The 20,859-nt window shown below is 49.7% G+C and overlaps 1 protein-coding gene across 2 annotated transcripts; it reads right to left on the bottom strand.

The window, feature by feature from the left end:
* ACCS (1-aminocyclopropane-1-carboxylate synthase homolog (inactive)) lies at positions 1-20,707 on the bottom strand. 2 transcript variants are annotated; one of them, XM_052652839.1, is made up of 15 exons: positions 20,654-20,707; positions 18,665-18,955; positions 14,831-14,890; positions 12,111-12,181; positions 10,910-10,979; positions 10,147-10,213; positions 8,130-8,227; positions 7,520-7,597; positions 6,693-6,793; positions 4,844-4,933; positions 3,098-3,143; positions 2,843-2,984; positions 676-818; positions 432-585; positions 1-289 (listed from the first exon to the last, which is right to left on the bottom strand). In XM_052652839.1, exons 2-15 carry the CDS (start codon positions 18,953-18,955, stop codon positions 192-194), a joined length of 1,509 nt encoding a protein of 502 aa, XP_052508799.1. In that variant the 5' UTR covers positions 20,654-20,707; the 3' UTR covers positions 1-191. The 2 variants fall into 2 exon arrangements, with proteins under 2 accessions (XP_052508799.1, XP_052508800.1); XM_052652840.1 differs by having other exon boundaries at positions 1-281.
* Between the last annotated feature and the right edge of the window lie 152 nt (positions 20,708-20,859).

Below are 20,859 nucleotides of genomic sequence, written 5' to 3'. Positions count from 1 at the left end.
TTCATTTTAATAGCAGGAGAGAGGGGGTGGGCCACAACTTAAGGCGCATCTCACTGCCCCCGGGGAGAGCAAGGAGCAAGGATTCTTCTTCGAGGGCAAAGCCGAGAAGGGTATCTGCCTGGCAAATGGCTTGTCCAGCATCAGTCTTCACGGTGGCTGTGGGGCCCTGTGGCCACGAGGCAATGGCCAGCTCAGCTGTGGGGGCCTCGTGGCCCCTGGATGGGGCGGGCAGGGGCGCCGTCTGCCAGCTGGGGTTGGCCCTCAAGCACCTGTCGGACCCTCTGCATCCCTGGGAGGCGGGAAGGCGGGAGTGAGGGTCAGCGTGGATGCTGGGCGGGTGCGGACCGACCAGCTCGGGCTGCCGGGGCCCCAGTGGGGCCAGAAGTGGGAGGGCGGGCTGAAGGGCACGGTCAGGAGGCGAGACCGCTCACCCAGGCGAAGCCGGTGGGTCTTGTCGGAGAAGACCAAGCGGAACCAGCCAGGCTCTTTGCACTCGAAGGCTTTGCCGAAGGACAGCAGCACCTTGTTCTCCAAAAATCGACGCCAGAGTAGCACCTCCTCCTCAAAGGTGGCCTCAGGCAGGTACTGGGAGGGGTGAGAGGAGCTCTGGATGCTCGCCTGCTGGAGGGAGCTTTCCCATCACCACCCCACCACCTGCGTTTCCACCTGCATCACCTTCCTCAAGTCAACCCAGATGAAGAAGCCGGCCCCATGGCTCACAAAGGGGATACCCAGGGCCCGGAGGTCCTCTGAGACATGGGTGTGGGCAGCCTTGAGCCGGGCGTGGTTTTCCGGCAGATACACTTGGTTGATCCAGTCTGCGTGGGTGAAACAGAAGCCAGATCAACCTCCCGTCAACCCTCCACTGTGTCCCGAGAGCCGGAGTACTGAAGGGAAAAAAGCCCTGAGCTGCCCAGACTGGGTGAGCCCCACTCTGCTGGCTGATTGGGGGTGATGGGAACAGTCAGTGAAAAGCACCTTAAATCCAGGTATTCGGCCATTCAGGAGCCCCCAAAGTCCCTCAGGACCCAGACCCTCACCACAGGTGCACCCATTACACAGTGACACTTCTGAGTCACCCAGGCCAAGGCCCAGATCTCAGTGTGGCCACTGATGAGGTGTGGAGCCTTGGACAACTTCACCTCCCTGATCCTCCCCATGTTTTAACTGACCTTTATTTTCAGTGTCCAGTTCGATGAACTGTAATATATACATATATTTGTGTAAACCAACCCCCGCCCCAACCCTCCAACACACAGGCAGGCTACCGAACAGTTCCCTGACCCCAAAGAACACCCTCATGCTGTTCGAGGTCACATCACCCCCTTCCCTATAACTGCTGGTCTATTCTCCATCACTGTAGTTTTGGCCTTTTCCAGAACATTACGTAAGTGGAATCGTACAGTAATCTTTTGAGACCGGTTCCTTTCACTCAGCACAATGCCCTTGTGCTGGGTCATCGTGGGCGTTAGAGCAGCGCAGTATCCCACCGTGTGGGTGAACCGCAGTTTGCTTCTCCATCCATCTGCGGAAGGACGCTCGGGTTGTTTCCAGTTCGGGGTGATTATGAATAAAGCAGCTATTAACATTCATGGAGAGGTTTTCGTGTGACCATGAGGGCAAAGATCTCCCTGGGCCAGGAAGACCCCCTGGAGGAGGGCATGGCAACCCACTCCACAACTCTTGCCTGGAGAACCCCATGAACAGAGGAGCCTGGCGGGCTACAGTCCATGGGGTTACAAAGCGTTGGGCGCAACTAAAGCGACTTAGTGCACACGCAAGGGCAAATATCTCGGAGTGGGGTTGCTGGGCCATTTGGTAAGCGTGTGCTGAGCTTTATAAAGAACTGCCCAGCTGTTTTCCAAGGTGACCATTCCGTCTTACATTCCCGCCAGCAGCAAATGAGAGTTCCAGCTGCTCTGCGTCCTCACCAATACTTGATACTATCACTATCTTTTTAAATGCAGCTACTACCGCAGGTGTGTAGTACCTGGTCCTCGTTTTCCTCATCTATAAAACAATGGGGAAATTACAGGTACACCTGCTTCCGAGGATTCTGGGGAGGGGCGAATGAGATGATGCATCGAGAGCATCTTGCAGGGCTCAATGAATGGGGGTGATTACAGGTAACCTTTCTATCTGAACTCACTCTCTGAACCCAGGAACAGAACCGGTCTGCATAGAAAGATATACTTCCATTATAACAATTTTCCCATAATAGTGTCTGCTCTTTTCCCAGGGCTCACAGCTAAGAATAATGAGTTCACATTGATGAAGTGCCTGCTATATGCCAGGTGCCATTCTAATTGAATGACAAATTTCACCATCCCTACAAGACAGGGTCCATGATGATCCCTGTTCTGCAGATGAGAAACTGAGGCTCTGGGAGGTGAAGGAATAGGTCACGTAGTCAGGAAGTGATGGAGTGGGGCATGAACCCAGTCTGGGCTCAGAGCCAGCACTCTCAACTGCTACTGCTAAGTCACTTCAGTTGTGTCCGACTCTGTGTGACCCCATAGACAGCAGCCCACCAGGCTCCCCTGTCCCTGGGATTCTCCAGGCAAGAACACTGGAGTGGGTTGCCATTTCCTTCTCCAGTGCATGAAAGTGAAACGTGAAAGGGAAGTCGCTCAGTCGTATCCGAGTCTTAGCGACCCCATGGACTGCAGCCTACCAGGCTCCTCCGTCCATAGGATTTTCCAGGCGAGAGTACTGGAGTGGGGTGCCATTGCCTTCTCCGAGCACTCTCAAACACCACCCTAAATTCGTCTCGTGGGAGAAGTATCCACAACCCCAGGCCAGTCCCTCCCGCAACCTCAAGGGGCCAGGCCCAGGCAGTCACCACGGTCCCGGAGCAGCTGTGCCATCTGATACTGGACCAGGCCGCTGAGGCCGTGATAGCGGCAGAGGGAGGCCACCGCCGTGGCCACGGCCCGGTTTTCCGTGTACAGCGTGCCGAAGCGGAGCCCAGACATCCCAAAGTCCTGCAGGAGACAGGCACCATGGGCGGTGGCCAGCCCTCCCGGAGGAAGCCGGCTCCACCCACCTCTCTGCCCTCCCACCTCCCTGACACCCGCGAGGCCAGCCAGGAACCCACCTTGCTAGTCGCCCACATCACGTGGGTCCTCTGGGGGTCAGGCAGCCTGCGGAGAGCACAGCATGGGAACAGAGGCAACACAGATCCGCGGGAGCTCACAGGATGGGTTGGTCAAATGAGGAGATGTATGGACGAACCTGATTTCATCTCCTGACTCGCTAATTCCTTTACATGCCTTACAGCAGGGGTCAGCCAACTGCAACCCACAGGCCAAATCCATCCTGCTGTCTGTTCTTGGAATTGAAGCTTTATAGGGGAACAGCCACACTCTTTCACATACATACCATCCAGGGCTGTTTTTATACTATAATGCCAGAGTTGAGTAAACAACCATATGACCTGTAAAGCTTAAAATATTTGCCATCTGATCCAAAAATATTGCCAACCTCTGATACAGAGAATAGTTCAAGCATCACTTCCTCAAACAGAGCTCATCTGACCACCTCCCTGTAGACCAGGCCAACTGGGTACCCCAAGCCGATCCTCTGCTGTCTCCACAGACACCTACTTTTTAATCATCAAATGATTAGCTATGTATCTAGTTGCTAAAGCTTGTAGAAATATAAGGTCCACAAAAGAAGGGCCTGTGTCTCTCTTGCTCACTGACATATCTCCAGCACAGCGCAGCGTCTGGCCCGCAGTAGGTGGCAAGTCCCTGTCTCTCCGAGTCTCAGTCTCCTAACCCCACGTGCCATCCGCTTGGCAGAGCCTTGTGAGGACTGGCTGAACAGAGCAAAGGAAAGTGTTAAGGGACCATGGACTGAAACCACCCTAGCCAGGCAGGATAATAGCCACTCGTGTGAGTTATCTCACAGCAAGAGAGAGGTCCTGATCAAGGACATGGAACTGACAAGCTACTGCCTGCCAGAAGAATCTGGGAGCGGCTGAAAGGAGGGAGGAAACACCAGCCCATAATATGTCCTTCCAGCCTCCCAGAAGCCCTCACGCTGGAGATCATCTTGATTGAGAGATGCTCATGCTGCCAGGGAGGAGCTTGAATTGAACTAAAAACGGGCACAAGCAAGATGACTGGCCAAAGAGAACCCAGAAAGCTAAGCCCATCACCATAAAACCCGAGATATTGAGCCACGTGGCAGAGCGGTTCTCCTGGGTCCCTATGCCCTGCTGGTCTCCTCCCAGGCGCCCCTTCTCAATTAAGTTTCTTGCTTTGTCAGCATGCGTGTCTTCTCGGACAATTCACTTCCAAGTGCTAGGCACAAGCCCACTCTCAGGCCCTGGAAGAGGTCCCTCTCCCAGACACAAAAGGACTCAGCAGGGCTGAAAAGTCTAAACAAACATGGAACCGTCAGAATCCCTGAATGCTGGATATGCAGGCTTGACAGACGACCTGCTCCAAGTGATCTCACAGGTGCTTTGCCTACACATGCCTGACTCAAGAATAAATCTAACTTGACTCAAACTGCATCTAACAAAAAAAAGCTCCGATAGCTGGCAGGGCTTGGCACACGCAGGGAGCCCCAGGAGTATTTGCTGAGTGAATGAAAGAAAATGGAGCCACTCTGGAGATGAAGGCAACAGCAGAGAGGCCCATTTCCCACCCTCCCAACCCTCCCTCATGGAATCCTAAGACCCTTCCTTGGAGTTTTCAGAAACCCCATAGAACAGTTAGAAAACCAGTGACTGGCCCCGCCTCCCTTCTTCTCCTTGGGGGATCTGAAGACTGCAGGATTAGCGGGAAGGAAGAGGAATTGCCCTGTGGGGGCAGGGCCGAGAGAGTCATCTCACCTTTCCAGGCTCAGGACACTGCGGTACCCAGCGGACTCCTCAAACACGGACAGCATGTAGACCTCGTCCACCATCACGTGCAGCTCATGCCTGGAGGGCAGGTGTGGGGAGGGTGGGGGTTGGGGGGAGAGAGCTTGGTTTGTTGGTTAAATGTGCCCCCCCAGGGGAACCAGAGGAAACAGTGTCAGACTTTAATTTTTTGGGCTCCAAAATCACTGCAGATGGTGACTGCAGCCATGAAATTAAAAGACGCTTATTCCTTTGAAGAAAAGTTATGAACAACCTAGATAGCATATTCAAAAGCAGAGACATTACTTTGCTGACTAAGGTCCGTCTAGTCAAGGCTATGGTTTTTCCAGTAGTCATGTATGGATGTGAGAGTTGGACTGTGAAGAAGGCTGAGTGCCAAAGAATTGATGCTTTTGAACTGTGGTGTTGGAGAAGACTCTTAAGAGTCCCTTGGACTGCAAGGAGAGCCAACCAGTCCATTCTGAAGGAGATCAACCCTGGGATTTCTTTGGAAAGAATGATGCTAAAGCTGAAACTCCAGTACTTTGGCCACCTCATGTGAAGAGTTGACTCATTGGAAAAGACTCTGATGCTGGGAGGGATTGCGGGCAGGAGGAGAAGGGGACGACCGAGGATGAGATAGCTGGATGGCATCACTAACTCAATGGACGTGAATCTGAGTGAACTCTGGGAGTTGATGATAGACAGGGAGGCCTGGTGAGCTGCGATTCATGGGATCGCAAAGAGTCGGACACGACTGAGTGACTGAACTGAACTGAACTGAGGGTGGAATCGGAGAAGACAATGACAACCCACTCCAGCACTCTTGCCTGGAAAATCCCATGGATGGAGGAGCCTGGTAGGCTGCAGTCCATGGGGTCACTAAGAGTCGGATACGACTGAGAGACTTCACTTTCTCTTTTCACTTTCATGCATTGGAGAAGGAAATGGCAACCCACTCCAGTGTTCTTGCCTGGAGAATCCCAGGGACAGGGGAGCCTGGTGGGCTGCCGTCTATGGGGTCACACAGAGTCGGACATGACTGAAGTGACTTAGCAGTAGCAGCAGGGTGGGATGGCAGTGAGTCAGAAATCCAGAAGGACCACAGTCTAGCCCAGGGTTACCCAACTTGCTTTTTCCAAGAATATCCATCTTCTGTCTTTTTTTTTTTTTTCCAAACAGAGATGATACTGGGGCTTTTGAAGCACTGTGAGGGAAGGCAGAGCCCCCAGGCACCTCTACAGAGGGACACAGTTAGGTGTGAGACACTTAAGTGTCTCAGATGGTAAAGAACCTGCCTGCAATGCAGGAGACCCAGGTTCGATCCCTGGGTTGGGAAGATCGCCTGGAGAAGGAAATGGCACCCCACTTCAGTATTCTTGCCTGGAGAATTCCATGGACAGATGAGCCGGGGGCGCTATAGTCCATGGGATCGCAAAGAGTCAGAAACGACTGAGTGACTAACACTCACACCTAGTTAAGTACAGACAGACCCAGATTCACAGCTGGCTCCACCCCTCACTCTGAGGCTCAGTCAACTGGGATAAAGACAGTATCTGCACCTAATACACTGCTGAGAGGCTCGCATGAGCGAGAGCATGAGGGTTAGCAGGGGCCTGGCCCCCAGAATGGGCAATAAATGACAGTTGTTACAAAAAAGAGAGAACCAGCATCCCACCAGAGAACTGCTCCCCGCCCCACCCCCGACTCTCCTGCCAGAAAGGGTAGAAGCAGGTAGGAACCTACAGTGGGGTCAAGAGGGCAGCAGGCACCACACCAAGGCTCACACCAGAACCCTAACCTGTCCCAGGCTTCGTGGGGTGAGCGTGGGGCATCTCACCTCTTGGCAAACTCCAGGTACTCCTGCAGCTCCCCTGGGGAATAGACGTCACCCAGAGGATTCTGGGGGTTGATGAGGATGAGGCCTTTGACCTTCACACCCTGAAACATCAGCAGGGCAGGAGACCTTCAGCTCCTCCCCGAGGCCGCAGAGTCCCACCAGACAGGCCGGGCACTGGGCAGGATCCCGGGGAAATCTGTTCACCACTCAACATGAAATGAAGAAGAGCAAAGAATCATATCTGCAGCATCGTATCAGTTATAAAAGAAAACAAATGCAGAGACCAAAGCTCAGAAGGAAATATGTCCAAACACCAGTAGAAGTTGCCTTTGTTGGTAGAAATATGGGTGCGAGGTCGTGCTTTTAAAATTCCCACAGTGGTCATGTATGACTTTTATGACCAAGGTTAAAAAAGATTAAAAAAAAAAAAAGATAGATTGATAGATTTCTGAAAAGTGGACTGGACAGCAACCACTGGTCTCTTTCATTCTTCAGGATCCCCTCAGAGCGAGGGGGCTACCTATTCAAATTACCAGAGAGATCGTTGAACCACAGACTTGTAACCTCCATGCTTGACCCACTGAATCAAAATCAGGCTGAGCAGGGGGTAGTGGTTTTAATCAGGCTCCCTGGTTGATTCTTTGTACACCGAGAGTCTCAGGGATTTTCTCCAGTGGGAAGACCTCTGTGGGCAGGCTCCTTCTTGACCCCCAGAATGGTTCCATGCTTCCACCCTATCCCCATCCCCAACACAGAGTTTCAACCCTTCTCCCTGCCCTGCTCAGACCCACCCACTTCCAGCCTTGGGTTTAATTTGATCCCCAGACCTCAGAATTAGCTCCTTGCAGGGCCATCTCCAGCTTCTCCACTGTGAGCTGGAAGGGGCGCGTTTCCAGCCCAGTGACCTGAAAGAGAGCCACAAAAGCCACCCGCCAGATTCAGTCACCTCGCTCCGGACCGGAAGGCGGGGGTCTCACCTCCCCACTGTCGTCTCTAGCCTCCTCTTAGGACAGTCTCAGAAAACACAGGATGTGAGGGGTCACTTCCTTCTCACTGCTACCCGCACATACATCAGGTCAGGGACAGCCTCACAGCTCTTAGGTTTGGAGAAAAGCCCCCTGAGGCCCTCTGACTGGGGTCCCTGAGCTTCCATGTGGAGATCTGCTCTGCCCTGTTCTCACCCCCACCATTTCTGTGTGGTCTCCCTGGGATGCCCTTGGCTTCTACATGGACCCTAGGGATCTCAGAGCTGAAATAGGTCCCCAGGGCACCCAGGCAAGGGCAGCCATGGCCAATGGCAGACCCCATTCTCCTTCTGGCCATAACCCCAGAGGCCATGGCATGCACTTCCTCTCATGACCACGGTCAAATTCAGAAGCAGGAACATCCTGGCCTACAGGAAGGTCCAGGCCCACTGGGGGTCCCAGAAACTCTTACCTCACTGTCCAGATAGACACAGACCAGTCGAACGTTGCCATAGAGATACACGTGCTGCGTGATGGCTCCATAGTAAGGGGCAGGGATCAGGAAAGCCTCTGGGGGCAGGAGTGAGCCAGGGCCTGTCACCCTCTGGCCAGGATGCCCAGAGGCCCCATCCACTGAACCCCCATGCCTCTCTAAGCCTTCAGTGTCCTTGGAGAGCATGCTTCCTCTCTTTCAGCTCCCAAAACTCTTTCTGAAGCTTGGATCCGCTGAGATCAGTCCCTTTTCCGATAATTAGTAGCTAACATTTATTGAGCACTTACTATGTGCAGGGCTCTGTGCTAAATACTTTCTAACCTCATTTGATCATCACAGCCACTCTGTTATTATCTTAACTGTACTGATGAGCAAACTGAAACTTAAGTCCCTCAGAAGCACAGGACACGCTGGGCCACTCTGAGGACAGACTTGGAACCAGGAGTTGAGACTGCAGGGCGATGGTCTGGGTTTGACAAATGGATACACTTGACAGTGGCTAGAACTGCCCAGAGACAGGACGTGCTGCTCCTGGAGGAGTGGGGGCACTGAGCCAAAGGCTGAGACCACCAGGGTGGGAGGGGGTGTCACGCAGAAGACGCTGTGGACGGGGGTTGATGAGATGATGTCCAAGGTCCGCTCTAACACAGAGGTGAAGGCACCGCCCCAGTTCTGCAGTGGTCACACCGGTCAGGCTGAGCTCCTCAGCCTTCCCTTCAGCACAACCCCCTCCCACAACTCCCAGGTCTGGAAGGAGTGGCCTTTGTCCTACATGTCCCCTCCGCTGACCACAGGGATTGGACCAGAGGTAAACAAATGACCCCCGGAGCCAATGCACCGGCTGGCCAGACACCCATCACCTTCTCTGTATCTCAAGACTTTGCTCCAAGAAGCAAAGACCCTTGTGAGATGAGAATGAGCATTCGAATGCAGAGGTCATGGAGTCAGAGCTGGGTCAACAACCCGGGGCCCTACAGAGTTGAGGATGGTCCAGAAGAAGAGGGAGGGGGACCGCACACGTCAGGGACAGACAGAGAATACGTGCTTCTCCTACTCTTGATTGTTCTCGAATGGGTAGGAAATTGCCTGTTACATCCTTGCAATGAATCTTCCTTTTAGGTTCAAAATATTACAGCTCTCTGTGTGATTCTGAGAAGTAACTCAACCCCTCGGGACTTAATCTCCTCATCTGTTAAATGGGAATAAGCCCAGAACCTATCTCATTGAAGTTATAGTGAGGATTAAATGACAGACTGTGCCTAGCCTTAGACCAGTGCCTGAAACATAGTATGTGGTCAATAAAAGCTACTAACAGTAGTTTAGAAGTTAAGCTAGTGTGAGCTGGCCTCCGTTCCTGGCAGCCAACAACCCTGACCATGGCTACGGACAACATGTCCTTGACATGACCGTGGCTCTTGCAATAGGCGCTGTTGGCTAGCCAGTCGACATCCACTCCTAAGAGAGCACACAGATTTTTCAGCTATGACTAGCAAGAAATCCAAGCAAAGTGGACCTTCCCCCAGCCGCTAGGGATGAAGCAAATTCGGCTTAAACCAACCAGGGTTCTCCTACTCTTTGCCAGGGACTGCTTTGTGAGTCTGTTCTGGCCAGAAAGTTGAAAGGGACTCTCCTGCAAAAGAGTAGACCCATTTCCTCCCTCCCCTCAAAAAAGAGACAGGCAAAGCACAGCCTCCCTCTCTTCCTGCTTCAGGACACGCTGTGACGTGAGGCTGTGGGTGCCATTGGTGAGAGCGAGGAAAAACCAAGGTCGTCACGGAGGCAGAGCCCAGAAGCCTGGCATCACCTTCATTTCCCTGGAACTGCCAACCCATGCTGTCTTGTCAGGGCACTTAGCGCAGCCCCCCGCGATGGTCTAACAGTCTATTAGGGCAAAAGCATCTGATGCAGCCCTCCAGGCCCAGCAGCTGGGGTTGGCGAGGGGTGGGGGAGGTGGCAGGGTAGGGGGGCTGCAGGCCCAGGGCCAAGGTCTACTTACCCCCCGCCTCACACAGCACCGTGGCCAGAGCAGAGAAGACAGAGGCACAGCCATTCAGAACCACCACCTGAGGGCGACACGTCCACGGGACCGAGATGAATCTGTGTGGGAGGGAGCACGGGCCTGCAGTCTGGATCCCAGGGGCACAAAGGCAGGGCCAGGCCACAACTCAGGGGGCCCACCTGGGCACTGTCACAGCAAAGCCATGGGGGCCCCCGCAGGCCCCTCCTGACTAACAGCCGAATCCATCTGTGTGGCTTATTTGTGAGGACCCTGTTCCAGATCCACTGAGCAAGCAAGAGGGAGCTGGTCACTCAGAGAGTCCGGCCTGAAGATGTGGAGGCAAAGAGGGGCCACAGGACAGAGCAGGGCAGAAATTACGCTGCTGCTGCTGTTTAGCTGCTAAGTCACGTCTGACTTCTTTGTGACTCCATGCATTACAGCCCACCAAGCTCCTCTGTCCATGGGGTTCTCCAGGCAAGAACACTGGAGTGGGTTGCCAGGCCCTCCTCAGGGGATCCTCCTGACCCAGGAATCTGAAAGTGTCTCCTGCCTGGCAGGCGGGTTCATGACCACTGAGCCACCTGGGAAGTCCTGCAGAAATTATACCCAAACTCTAAACATCTAGGGTGAGGAGAAAGAAGGGAGGGGTGTCTTCCTAATTTCCATATCAAAACTAACTGACCCCACTAGACCCCTGGTCAGCCAGAAGCTGGGGAGGGAGCAGAAGAGGGGGAAAGAGCAGAGGAGGGGAGTAACTCACATTCTCCGGTTTAAGGGGTGCGGGGCTTCTGCAGTAGAAAGACAGGAACCTGGCCACTTCCTCCCGGAGGCTGGAAATCAGACAGACAGACAGCAGTGATGGTCAGCGGGGCCTGAACTCCTCCCCAGCCCCTTCCATCCCAAAGCTCCTCTGGGGCATCTTCAGGCATCCACTCCTTGGCCCCCACCTCCCTCCTTGGCCCCAACACTATCCACATGCATGGAAACTTTTAGTCCAATAGTTGTAGGACACCCTACCTACCTAATCGGCAGACTGTAGGAATATCACAAGTAACACTCTCTATGTAGATCTAGCTAATAGTAATAATAATAACACACTATCATAAAAAATGTATAATGTATGACAACATAATTATTATAACAATAACTATTATCATAGTTATTGCTAACATTTACAAGCATTTACCTTATGCAGGTATTACAGAATTTTCCTCAATCTTCAGAAAACTATAACACAACTACTACTATTCCCATTTTACAGACAAAGAAACTGAGGCTTGAAGGAATTAGGTCATGTGCTGATTAGCAGCAGAGTCCACACTCAAGCCCAGTGGTCTGACTCTAGGGCCACCATCCTCATTATTACAAGAGCAGGTGCCTTGGAATCACCCTTGGAATCCAGTCCTGCTCCAGCACCAAATCCTTAGGACTGGATCTGGCCCTAGTAAGTGCCCAACAAATACAAAGGCTTGTTAGTTTCATTTATCATCTCCCACCTTACCAGCAGCAGGAGTCCCCAAGCTGATTCTGGCTCCTCTAAAGCTACTGAGAAACTGGGAATAAAGACTCCTGGCCTGAAGGCCCTTCACATGCCTCAGACTCAGAGAGACCAAGTCTGGGGGCCTCTGAGCGGGGGTGGGACAGGCAGGAGGCACCAGTTCTCTGCAGATGCTCAACGAGACCCTGTGACCACCAGCTCTCCAGGACCAGGCCTCAGCCCAGGGCAGGCTTTCTCAACCCAAGCCTGTTGATGTTTGGGACCAGATTATTCTTTGCCATGCAGGCCATCCCAGGCATTGTAGGAAGTCTAGCAGCATCTCTGACTTCTCCCCAGTAAAAGCCAGCAGCATCCACTCCCCCAAGTTACAAAAACCAAAAATGTTTCCAGATGTTGCCACATGTCTCCTGGGAAGCAAAACCACCCTGGAGGTGAGAACCACTGGCCCACAGGTCCTACTTACAACAGATGTCCCCTCCAGTCGGGGTACTGCAACAGGGCCGGCTCCACGTGCAGCATGTCACTCTGACTCAGCTGGGGACAGAGAGGGGACAGCAGGACTGAGGGCCGCACCCGCTCATGGGCGCCCGTATTCACACAGCACTGGGGCCTCTCAATCCAAGGGCTGCTCACCGGAGAACAGGGGCAGGGGCAGGGGCAGGCCAGGAACAGCATTCTCATGCCCATTCTGCAGATGAGGAAACTGAGGCTTAAAAATGTCAGGTGTGGGAACTCCCTGGCAGTCCGGTGGTTAGGACTCCTGGCTTTCACTGCAGCAGGCCCAAAATTCCATCCCTGATTTGGGAACTAAGATCTACAAGCCATGCAGCGTGGCCAAAACCAGTCAGGTGGCTAGGCAACGGTACAGTGCTAGTGAGTGGAGAGGTGAGATGAAGCAGAATCTCTGACCCTAGTCCAGGGCTCTTTATACAATACGCCGCCTAACAAAACCAGAGGGTCGATTTGCGGAGGCAGTGGAGGAGCCCTCGACCCTCAGCTCCTCTGCGGGGTGGCGGAAGAGGCCCCAGAATTGGGTGCCCTATTTTGGTCTTGGTTCTGAGTCCTGGAGGGACTCAGGCCACTGTCCTCCTGCAGCCTCAGCTCAACCTCACACTTTGGAAAATGCGGCCATCTCCAGACCACCTCCACTGCCCCGGTGCTGGGTTAGGGGCTCCACGGCATCCTGCACACAAAGTCGAGGAAAGGCAGGAGCCGCGGACGGTGAAACAAAAAGGAACAGAGGGAATCAGCCACGTGTCCACAACTCCACGCTCCTCCCTTTCCCCCTCTCTCCTGAGAGCCACGCTGTCCAATACAGAGGCCGCTGGCCACTGTGGTTCCTGGCTCCTTACGTGCGACTCTCCTGAAGTGAGACGCTGCATTCTGAAGACTTGTATGAAATAAGTACATAAAACACGGGGCTACCCAGGCGGCTCCGTGGTAAAGGACCCGCCTTGCCAATTCTTGAGTTTGAACCCTGGATCGGGAAGATTCCCTGGAGAAGGAAACGGCAACCCGCTCCAGTATTCTTGCCTGGGAAATCCCATGGACAGAGGAGCCTAGTGGGCTACAGTCCATGGGGTCGCAAAAGAGTCAGATACAACTTAGCAACTAAACAACAGCAGCAGCAACATGTAAAATATCTCATTAATAATGTTTAAGTTGATTACATGTTGAAATGGCCAAATTTTAGATATATTGAACTGTATAAAATACATGATGAAAATGAATGTTACCAGTTTCTTTGTACTCGTTTAATATAAAAATTTTAATGGTATATGTGGCTCACATTTTATTTCTACTGGATGGCGCTGAGCTGCCTTAGAGTGGGGAGATATCTTTGGGTAGAACAGGCTTTTCAAGTCCTCTGCCTATACCCCTCTCCTATCACGGCTCAGACGTTCCCCTTTGGAAACATGCTCCTTTGAGTGAAGTATCACTCTTTCCACAGCCCCACACTCTGACTCCTAGGCCTTAAGAGACAGGTGGTTCCCGTGGTTTGCTAGAGATGGCTCTCACTAGCTCAAGAAACCTGATTATTCTCTCTATACGTGAGTGGGCAGGGAGAGCGAAGGGCAAGGGGCAAAATAAGGGTAGGCGATTAACAGGTCCAAACTACTAGGTACAAAATATGCTACAAGGATATACTGTACAATATGGGGAATATAGTCAATATTTTATAGTAGCTATGAATGGAATATAATCTTTAAAATTTTTCTTAAAATTAAAAAAAATTTTAATTAAAAAATCATTAAAAAATTGTGCATCACTGTTATATACCTATAACTTAAATAATACTGTATAGCAATTACACTTCAACTTCTGCTAAGTCACTTCAGTCATGTCCGACTCTGTGTGACCCCATAGATGGCAGCCCACCAGGCTCCCCCATCCCTGGGATTCTCCAGGCAAGAACACTGGAGTGGGTTGCCATTTCCTTCTCCAATGCATGAAAGTGCACTTCAACTTAAATAAATAAAATAATGTGATTATTACATTTTCAGCAATTTTTCAACATGTGCTAAAACCCAGTCATTTTCAAAAATGAAATTACATAAACTATATAGATATTATGTAAGTCAATCATAGTAAAAACAAAAGTAAAAACATATGTAAAAATCATAGTAAATCAAATCATAGTAAAAAGAAAGGGAAAAGGTACTCAGACAATACTGCTTATGGTCGACATTATCCACTTGGCTCCCATCTGGGCTCCGGGGGCTTTTCCCGGCCAGGTGTCCGCGTGGTGGGGCCAGCACATGATGGTGCTGTGCGCCTCTCTTCCCAGCTCTACGTACACTGAGAGCACAGCACGACCCAGAACCAGTCACAGTGGGGGCATGTGCACTGTGGGGGACTCCGCAAAAGCTACAGATCGGACCTCTCCTGTCCCAGGGCCAGTTGGTAAACACTGACCACACATCACTGAGTGTCTCCCCCTGAGAGCAGGGACCCAGCATGAGGGGCTGAGGTGGGAAAGAGCCAGAAGAGGAGACGCAGCAGAATCAGAGTCGCCCCAGATGGCAGAGAACGTGCTCCCCAAGGCAGAGCTGGGTCTCCTGACTCCAAGACTGGGGCAACTGAGGCAAGCAGCCGGCTCTCCGGAGGGAGCATTCCAGGGAATCCCAGAGAAGACAGCCCCTCGGAGCTGGGGATGCCACTCAGAGGTGCAGTGGGACTTACCCGTCTGGACAGCAGGTCAAAGCAGAGTTTGTTCTCACTGGTGCCCAAGTTAATGATGCCCTGGAGGTGAGAGGTACAGAGCCACGTAAGCACAGCAGAGGGTGCCAGCAGAAGGCTCCAGGAGCGCACAAGGCAGCGAAGTGGAGCTCTGCAATCTCGACCTTCCCACCACCCCACCCGGTCTTTGCTCAAGCGCTGCCCTCCACAGGGTTCCCTGATTGCATCTCCCCATTTCTAAAGCTCTGTGCAAATGCCTTCTCCTCCAGGAAGCCCTCCTTAAAATCCCACCTGCAGGGGATCTTTTCTTCTTCGGGACCCCAAAGCGCTTTAGCTGTCCCCGTTGAGACCACTGGTCAGTTTTCATCCCAGGTCACAAAGCCTGATGTACAGGCTTTCTCTCCCCTACAACATGGGAAGGTCCCTGAAGACACCACATGCCCAAGACACACACTGAATCTCTCAAGAGGCTCAGCTTACAGGCTGCCAGAATGTGCACACAATAAACTGGTGCTCTGGCAGGAACAGGAAGAAGGGTGACTATACAACAAGAAGAGGCCCTGGGCTGGTGGAAATTCTCCCTGGGGTGGGGACCCACGCCACATTACACAGCATGCAGATTCCACACCCATAAGGCACTGTTTTCATAGGACAAGGAGGAGGGCAGGCACAGCTCAAGTTGCCCCTTGGAGAGTCCCTGAAAAGACTCATGCACAGCTAATTCCTGACCCCTAAGGTATTAGAGGGGATGGGGAAGGAGGCAGGATGAAAGAGTAGAGCTTCACTGGGTTCAGCTTATGACAAATAAAAGGCAGTGCTTCTTCACGCCCCGGGGAGAAAACCTATAGGATCTTCCCTACCACCAATCCATCGCCGAATCCTGTCTCTTGTACCTGCAGATACAGGCACAGTCCAAGCAGTTCTCCTCCACTGCTAAGCCACCAGTCTCTCTTGTCTACATTACTGCAATAGCTTCCCTCCTTCCTTTCCTGATCATTCCCTCATCCCCATTCTCCCCGAACTGAATCTCCATCCAGCAGTCTGAGTCATCTTTTTAAAAGAAAAATCAGATCCCATTGCTCTTCCTTTGAACACTTTCCATCCCATTTGGTCTAAAATCAGAAGCCTCACCATGTCCCATGAGGCCCTACAGATCTAGTGCCACCCCTGCCCCCATTTCCTTTCTGACCTCATGCCAGCCTCCAGCCAGTAAGCCCCTCTGCTGTCCCTTGACCTGCTCTGGGGACTTTGTTCTGGCTGTTTCCTCTGCCTGGAATGCTTTTCCCCCGGATAACTACAAAGCTCACTCCCTGTGACAAGCAGCCTCCAAGGTAGCCCTCAGTGACCCCCTACCTCCTGGTGTTCAGGGCCTTGCGTGATCCCTTCTCCTTGAGTGTGCATAGACCTAGTGACCTGCTTCTAATGAACCAAACATGCAGAAGTGAGGGGATGTCACTTCCAAGACTAGGCTACAGTCTGTGGCTCCCATCTTGGGCACTCCTGATCTCTCATTCTCTCTTTCTCTCTTGGATCACTTGCCCCAGGAGAAGCCAGCTGCTATGTCATGAAGCAGCCCCATGGAGAAGACCATGTGGGAAGGAACCGAGGCCTGCCAATAACCATGTGAGTGAGTGCGGAAAGGGATCATCCTCTTGCCCACTCTGTAATCATGTGAGTGAGCCTGGAAATGGATGATTTCCCTGCCCCACCGAGTCTACAGGTGAGACCACAGCCCCAGCTTCATCACAACTTCCCAGAATATCTTCAGCCTGAAGCACCACCCTGATTCCTGAATTCCAGAAACTGTGATCTGTTTCTTTTAAACTGCTAAGATCTGAAACACTTTGTTACACAGCAAGAGATAACCAATACAATCTCTTACTTTTTCCAGGTCTCTGCCCCAATGTCACCATATTAAAGTGGCCTTCTGTGACCACGTCACCTAAATAGCAACATCCCCAGCCCACCCCACCAGGCTCTGTCTTATTACCCTGCTTTATTTTTCTCTACAACACTAACCACAACATATTTTATATATTTATGTCTGTTCACTGCCCGTCTCCCATATTATCTTATAAACTCCATGAGGGCAAACATGGCTGTAATTCTAGCACATAGAACAGTACCAGCACCTGGCACATGCTCAATAAATAAAAATTATTAAAGGGTTATTTGTGCCAGCTCTCTGTGCTCTGAAGGTATTACTAGTAATAATGTATAATAACAGATAATAATTAGTATAATATCAAATTATAATATAGTATATAAATATATATAAATATAATAAATACATATTATATTATAATATATTCTATTTATTTATATTTATTTATTTTATAGCTAATATATTTATTATATTTAATATATGACTATATATAATTTATAAAATATATTATATATTTATAATATATAATATAAATACAATAAACAGTAAAATAAAAATATAATTATATGATATAATTTAAATATATCAATATAATATTATACTATATTAATATATAATATAAACATTATATTATAATATATTATATATAATATTAATATAATTGTATATTATATTATATAACAAATATAATAAATAATAAAAATAAAATAATAAATAAAATATTATATTGATGTATTATATATAATTATATATAATATAATCTTATTATATAATATATTGCTATATTATATTAATATATTATAGATTATAAATTATATATTAATATATTAACATGATATATTATATTATTATATTAATATATATTTTAATATATACTAATAAGTTATTGTAATATAATAAAGTTTTATATATTAATATAGTATTAATATATTGTATATAATATATAGTATTATATAATATGTAATATGTAATATAATATATGTAATATATTATATAATATTAATATATAATAATATATTATATAATATGTAATATGTAATATATTATATAATATATAGTAATAAATTATTAATGTGCAATAAGTTATTATATTAATATATTATATATGATTATATATATTATATATTATAATAATATATATTAGATTTAATATATAATCATAATATATCATATATATTATAATTATAATATATAATATTACACTATTACTACAATAACTAATAATTAATAACTAATAATTACTAGTAATAATTTATAATAATAAATCACAATATTATAATATAATTATTATAACAATTATAATAAAGTATAATTATGATATAATATATTTATAATATTATTTTTACTATATTATATGTATTTAATATAGTAATTAGTAATTAAAATATATTTATAATAATTGTATTATTATAATATTTAGTAATTGTGTTATTATAATAATACATTTATGATAATAGCAACTGCCGCTTATTGAATGCTCTATGTGAAGCACTGTGCTAATAATTTATATACCTGATAACATTTAGTTTTGACAGTACAGAATATAACAGGTATTATTACCCCAATATAGAGATGAACTGAAGTTCAAAGACTTTAAGTAGTTAGCTCAAGAATATACAACTTGAAAGCGCAACCCCTTTAGCCTGAACCCTAGTTCTGTCCCAGCTCTAAAGGTGAATAGTTGGGCTGTGGACCAGAAGCCATATAAGAGCACTCCCTGGTTATTGAATTCCTCCCCCACAAATCAAGTTTCCCTTAATTATCAGCGGGCCATTTTCTGATTCAGGTAGTATATTGGGACCTCTCTAAGCAACACTGGAAACCCCACTGGGAGTCAGAAGTCCATGACTCTAACGTGACAAGAGCAAGCTGGGTGCTGCCTTATCATTCAAGGTAGGGTGCCCTCCCCCAGTTCTCTCCTGGGTCCCAGTGGGGCGGGGGGCATCACTCACACTGGGGTTCTTGTCCTCATCATATTCATCCATGTGGTAGGTCCTGTAGCCCTCCTCCGCTGAATCCCAGAACCATTTAATGATGCTTCCTCTAGAGGACAGGTAGGGGCTGCTGGAGGGGAGCACGGCAGCAGGGTCACCCACTCTGTAGAACTTCAGCGGCTTCTGGTGGGGTTTTCTGGAGCATTCTCTTTCCAGACCATCTCCCTTGTTACCGGGCAGGCCCTGTATGGAGTCTGAATCTGGACAGGCGGTAGTCATCCTGGATTCCTTCTGAGGGAGGGTGAACATCTGCAGAAAAACAAAAGCATTCAATCTCTGATCTGATCAAAGACCTTCCATAGCACCAAGCATCAAAAATGAACTGTTAGGGGTGCGGGGGGCTTCCCTGGAGGTCCAGCAGTGAAGACTTCCCTTTCCAAAGCAGGGAGGTGAGGGTTCAATATCTGGTGGGGGGGGAGGCCGCCTAAGATTCCACATGCCGTGTGGTTTAAGAAACCAAAATTAAAAATAATAATAATAATAATATAACAAGTTCAATAAAGACTTAAAAAGTAGTCCACATCAAATACAAAAAACCTTTTAAAAAATGAACTGTGAGGCCTGGGGCCCTCCCCCTTCTCTGTCTCCTCTTCCTTTAAGTTTATACAGTTATCAATTCCTGTGTCCCCTACTAGTTGTGACCATGTGTGCATTCGCTTCAAGGCATCAACCCTACTAAAGATTTACAGGCAGAGGGTTTATTTGCTACTGTATACAGCTTTAACTAATGGCCACTTCCGCTTGCTTTCACTTTTGGAGAAGTCTTTGATTCTGCAGGCTAAAGTGTCACCAGCTTCTTTTTTCCCTTCTTGCTGATCTCAATTAAAAAAAATTTTTTTTTTCTGACTTAGAGCAGAAAGGGCCTGGAGTCCACGGGTCTTGCGGTGACTGATGTTGATGACTTGGAGCAGACAATGGATGAGGCCTGAGAGGAGGGAAATGGGGGTCTCTGCAAGTGCAGGGACCGGGGGGCAGCGCCTAGAATTCCATCTTCACTCCCAAAGTGGGGCAGTTCTGGCCTCAGGGAGAGGCTGGTCTGATCCTGTGCTCTGATGTGAACTCCACTTTCTAAGCCAGTGTCCTCTTGGGCAAAGTGGGTGTAACAGTAACTATTTCATACGGTAGCCCTGGTGAGGACAGAAAAATATGAGTTAGTGTAAATGGCTTAGAACAATCCTGACTCATGGCCGAAGTTCAGTAAATTATATTTATATTTACTGTATACTATATACTTATATTTATATTATATATATATTTATAATTATATTTATATATACTGTATACTATATTTATAAAACTCCCTGCCAATTTCCCTAGTCCTGATGCCCAAGCCTCACAACACCCGATGATGGGGGACCAACCAGCGGCTCAGAAACGCACGGGGGCTGCCGGGTTAAATTTTGCTCCATGAAGTCATTTCTAGGTCCTCCCCCAACTGACTGGGCCTCCTGAGCCTTAACTCGGATCACCACCCCCCACTCCGCCTTAATCCCTCTCCCCGCAGCCTTGGACGGGAGAGTTCAGAGCCGGACACCCACGTGGCCAGCCTCGTAGATCCGCGAGAGGGCGGCCAGGGCGGGGGGGCAGAGAGCAAGGCCCTGCAGGCGGCGAGCGCCCGCGGGGGCCGGCTCCCGCTCTCCGGGAGGAAGTGAGAGTTGGGGCCGAGGGCTTCGAGACGGAAGGGCCGGGACTTGTGCACAGAGACCTCGAGCCCGAGCCCCCACGGGGCCTCCTGCTCTGCAAAGCGGGGATCGCACCTCCTCGGCGGAGCTGAAGGCCCCGGCACCCGAGGCTCCGGGGACGCGCGGTCTGTGTCCTCGCCCGGACGCGTCCACCGCCTCTGAGCGGGGCGCACCCGGGCCCGTCTGCACAGGGGGTGCACGAGGGGCCGCACCGCGGGGCTGGCCGCCCCCCTCCCCGAGCCTCTCTCCCGAGACCGGCTCCCACCTGTGGCCGCCCAAGCCGGAGGGAAAGCCAGGGAAGGGGAGGCGGCCCGCGGCCTAAGCCGGTCCAGGAAGGGGCGGGCGCCCGCTGCCACCGCCGCGCTCTACGGCCTCGGCGCGCTGACCGCCTTCCCGACCAGCTCTCCCCGCCCCACAAACGCGGGCGCCTTCCTCTGCCTCCAGGCCTTAGCTTACCCATTTTAAGGCAGT

Source organism: Budorcas taxicolor, chromosome 15 (assembly GCF_023091745.1).
Source record: "Budorcas taxicolor isolate Tak-1 chromosome 15, Takin1.1, whole genome shotgun sequence".
NCBI lineage: Eukaryota > Metazoa > Chordata > Mammalia > Artiodactyla > Bovidae > Budorcas > Budorcas taxicolor.
This window is presented reverse-complemented; position numbering and strand designations above follow the sequence as displayed.